The 4649-nt window shown below is 46.1% G+C and overlaps 1 protein-coding gene across 1 annotated transcript in view; it reads left to right on the forward strand.

Moving 5' to 3' along the window:
* LOC143284688 (uncharacterized) overlaps window positions 1-4431 on the forward strand; it is a 124740-nt gene extending 120309 nt beyond the window's left edge. Inside the window, exon 5 of the mRNA XM_076591618.1 lies at window positions 1912-4431. Coding sequence (XP_076447733.1) covers window positions 1912-2422 — 511 coding nt within the window. The 3' untranslated portion in view covers window positions 2423-4431. The remainder of the gene's footprint in view (window positions 1-1911) is intronic.
* Window positions 4432-4649: the final 218 nt, after the last annotated feature.

The raw sequence follows: 4649 nt of genomic DNA on the forward strand, positions 1-4649 counted from the left end.
CTGTCTCTCTCTCTCTCTCTTTCTGGCTTTCTGTGCCCCCACTCCCCTAAACTCCCCCACGCCCCCCCTCCCGTCCCCCTCCCCACTCTCTGTTTCATTCTGTCGTTGACCGGCTCTTGAACTTCAATCAGTCTGTTTTTTACCTGTTGGCCTCCATTTCTTTTCTTTCCTATCGTCACCGATTGTTTTCCATCAGCGATGTGATGGTTCGTCAGGTTTGTCGGTCACTGGCTGAATGGCAGCATTATTTCCCCTTCATCGTCTTCTGGCTTCCTCCTCCTGCTTTGTCATCCCTCAGCGATACCAACACACGCACGCAAGCACGTGCGGACGGACGCACACGAGTGCGCACGAACGCACATACACAAACTCACACACACGCCCGCGTGCACGCGCACGCACACACACACACACACACACACACACACACACACACACACACACACACACACATGTACGCCTTCGCGCGCGCGCGCGCACACACACACACACGCACACGCACACGCACACACACATTTAGTTCCTCCTCCTTCGTCGACTGCTATTGCTACGCTTTTGGTCTGGAAGAAAACCGATAATAAATCTAATGAAAGAAAGACAGAGAAACAAAAGTTCAATAACTCCAAAGAGTTGTGACGCATTTTATTACCTTTTCAGTGTGCTGTCAATGGGGTTTGGGAAATAAAGTTCCTTTGCTTCATTTGCGGCTTTTTTCTGTTTTGTTTTGGGTTTTTTTACCTTTCCGTGCGTACTCAATAGGCTTATTGGAATTAAAGTTGCCTTCCCTTATTGTTTTTTGAGGGGTTTGTTGTTGTTGAATGCTTTACTTTCCGTTTACTTTTCCACGCATTCTCAATGGGCTTTTTTTAAAAATTTATTTTTTTAAAATAAGTAGCCGTGTCTTTTTTAGTTGATTCCCTCTCAGTCTTTTTGATACCAATACAGGAAAACAATGCATGTTGGACACAAACAAGTAAGTGTCATAAGTACAACGCCAATAATGCAAGTGGCACATACATTTTTGCAATGGAGAGATAAACGCGAATGTTTTGGCTGTGTTTTGTTTTCTTTGATTAGTTTTTGTGTGTGTGTTTTGTGTGTGTGTGTGTGTGTGTGTGTGTGTGTGTGTGTGTGTGTGTGTGTGTGAGTGTGTGTGTGTGTGTGTGTGTGTGTGTGTGTGTGTGTGTGTGTGTGTGTGTGTGTTTTGCTGTTGTTGTTGTTTTACCTTTCCATGTACGCATACGTTCGACGGCTGTCGGAAATAAAGTTGCATTGCATTGTTTTTTCTTCTTCTTTTTTTTTCTCTCTCTTTCTTTACTTTTCCATGAACACTCAATGGTCTCTTGGAAATATTTTTGCCTTGTCTTGCCTTACTTATTTGCTGGTTTGTTTGTCTGTTTTATCTGTTTGTGTTACTTTCACGAAACGTCTTGTTGTTGCTCTGTCCGTCTGTTCAGACCGGCGCACGTCATCCTTTGCTTCCAGGCCTGGTGTTTGTCCGTTTATCTGTTTGTTTGTCTGTTCGTTACTTTCGAGAAACGCCTTTTTGTTGCTCTATCTGTTGGTGTCCAGGCTGGTGCATAATGTGATACTGTGCTTCCGAGTTTGTTTTGTCTGTTTATCTGTTTGTTACTTTCACTAACGCCTTGTCGCTCTGTCTGTCTGTTGTCCCTGACCTTTTGTCTGTTTATCTGTTTGTTACTTTCACTAAAGCCTTGTTGCTCTCCCAGACTCTGTGTCTGTGTATCTGTTACTTTCATTAACGCCTTGTTACCCTGTCTGCTGCCCCAGACCCTGTGTCCGTGTATCTGTTACTTTCACTAACGCCTTGTTGCTCACCCAGACTGTGTGTCTGTGTATCTGTTCGTTACTTTCACTAATGCCTTGTCGCTCTGTCTGTCTGCTGTCCAGGCTGGCGCACAACGTCATCCTGTGCTTCCAGGCCCCGCTGGACAAGGAGCCGAGCTGCCCGTGCCGCTACCGTCACCTGATTGTGGACATCGTCATGGACTCCATGCCGCCCTTCTGCAAGCCCGACCTCGACTACTACTACTACGTCTACGGCGACTGCAACCTGGACGAGGACGAAGGGATCATCGACGACGACTCTGACGACCCTGAGGACGGCGGCCCAGCCTACAGCGGAGCGGCGGAGCAGGGGTCCAAGGCCAAGTACCTGGGTGGCCGCCCGGGTGGCAGCACCTTCCAGAAGGGCGGAGAGGGTCCTGGCGAGGTGGTGGTGGTTCAGAAGCCTCAGCTTGGGGAGATGGAGGGGGACGAGGGGGTGTACAAGGTGCACGACGTGGGGCTCAGTCAGGGACAGAGCCAGGGGGCTGCAGGGGCCGTGCTGCCGGCAATGGGGGCGGTCCTGGTGTCGGCCGGGGCCTGTCTGGTTGAGATGCTGGCCCTGCTGGCTCCCTGAAGGACCTGGGTGCTGGGTTGTTGTGGAGGGTTGGTTTGTTTCCTGCTGGTGGTGGTGGTGTTGGTTTGAATCTGATTTGGTTTTTGTTTTGGGTTTGTTTTTTTTCGTTGTTTTTTGTACACGCCCCCTCCCTCGTCTTGGTCTGTTTGTTCAGTTTCTTCGCTGTGTCGAGGTTTTTTTTCTTGAATAACATTGAGTTTGTTATTATTTTTTGAAACATTTTTTTTATGTATAACTTGGGTGGTGGGGGTGGAGAGTTTGGTGGGTTGTAGAGGATTGGGGTAACCATTGGCTTTTTTTCCCATAAATTATTTATTTGTTTGTTGTGTTTTCTGTTCTTGAGGTGTTCATCAATAGCGTCAGCATTCATTTGTTGTTGCCTTCTTCTTCTTATCATTCTTCCACCTCCTCATTTTTTGTTTTTCTTTTCTCCCCATTGCTCTTTATTCTCCGTCTTTCTCTCTCTCTCTACCCCCCCTCAGCCCCCTGTCTCTTGTCTGTCTGTCTTTGTCTCTCTCTCCCCCCCCCCCCGTCTCTTTCTGTCTGTCTTTGTCTCTCTCTCTCTCCCTCCCCCTCCCCCCGTCTCTTGTCTGTCTGTCTTTGTCTCTCTTTCCCTCTCTCTGCCTCTCTCTTTCTCTCCCCCTTCCTCTGCAACTCTCTCTTGTTATGTACATTTTGGTGATGACATAGTGATGCTTTGTTGTTTCGTGTCGTCGTGGTGTACGATTTGTTGAAGCGGCCCACCATTTAAAAATATACAGTAACAGTGGCTGTTCCATGGTCCTCTCGGTCTTGGGTTTTCTGTTCCTTCTTGTGTTTCTTCCCCCGTGCGGTGCTGTCATACGGCTAGGAGAAAAACGAACAGGACTGAAATTCTGTGTTGGGAAGCTGTTTGTAATCCTGGTTCTCATGTCAAAGAAACAAGAGACAGGGTAAGAGAGCAGCTGGACAGAAGAGATAAAAATGTACACATCGGTTTTAAAAAAAAATAAAATTATTTTATTTTATTTTATATTGTATACCATTCTACTATTATGCGTGTTACGTGTATTGCAATGTACGATGTATGTTTATTCAACGCTTTGCTTTTCCGACTTTAAACTTTAACTCTTTATGTGGATTTGTTTTTGTTTGTTTGTTTCATTGATTCAGTATATCGTTTCGTTTTGGTGGGTTTCTTTGTATGCGTTTTTTTTAACATGATCTTGGGTGTCATATTTTGATGATTTTGACAATGATGCAGTTAGATATAGTGACCACGAGTGATCTTATGCCCTTATTAACTTAGCTTCTACGTGCTGAGGTCGTATGGTCTGTGGGATGAAAGCTCTCGCGTGCGTGTAACTGTGTATGTGCTTCTCTCTCTCTCTCTGTATGTGTGAGTAGGAGACACATAAATGTGTGTACGCACCTTGGTAAGGGTACACATGTAAGTGTGTGCGTAAATGTGTGTGTCACAGTCTTTGTCTGTACGGGCGCACGCGTGTGTGTGTGTGTGTGTGTGTGTGTGTGTGTGTGTGGATGGCGAGAGTGCGCGCACGATCGTGCAATATAAATTGATTCCTCTGTTGTGCGAACAGTTACATGGATGTGATGTGATATTTTGGAGACAGGTGAACAGAGAGAAAGAGAGAAGGGATGACATTCCTTGTTGTTGACCTTTTGTTCATGTGTTTCCATTCTCTTTGTTTGCCGGTTCCTGTCCTGTGTCCCTTTGTACATACTTTGTTTGGATGTTGCAGCTTTCGTCAAAGCTGATGCTGTAGCTATGCTCTGTACATTTTCAGTGTCTTTGAAGAATGTAGATTTTTGTAAGTCTCTGTGTGTTGTACCGGATTTAATTCGATGGTCTGTTTTACAGAACACACGTACGGCCGCGACTCAAATACTGTACTCACACACACACACACACACACACACACACACACACACACACACACACACACACACACACACACACACACACACACACACACACACACACACACACACACACACACACACACACACACACACACACACACACACACACACACACACACACACACAGAGGTCAGCAGGCACACTTCTTTTAATTCCGATACCAGTGCATATTAAAAGGTAAATTCTGACCAAAATGCTCTCGCGCGATACATTCCTTTGCACGGTAATGATACTGGTGTAACTGAAGAAGTGGATCTTCCTTGTCCATGCCGATACATTCCACGCCTTTGTCTATCGTGCATTC

Source organism: Babylonia areolata, chromosome 8 (assembly GCF_041734735.1).
Source record: "Babylonia areolata isolate BAREFJ2019XMU chromosome 8, ASM4173473v1, whole genome shotgun sequence".
NCBI classification, from domain to species: Eukaryota; Metazoa; Mollusca; class Gastropoda; order Neogastropoda; family Buccinidae; genus Babylonia; species Babylonia areolata.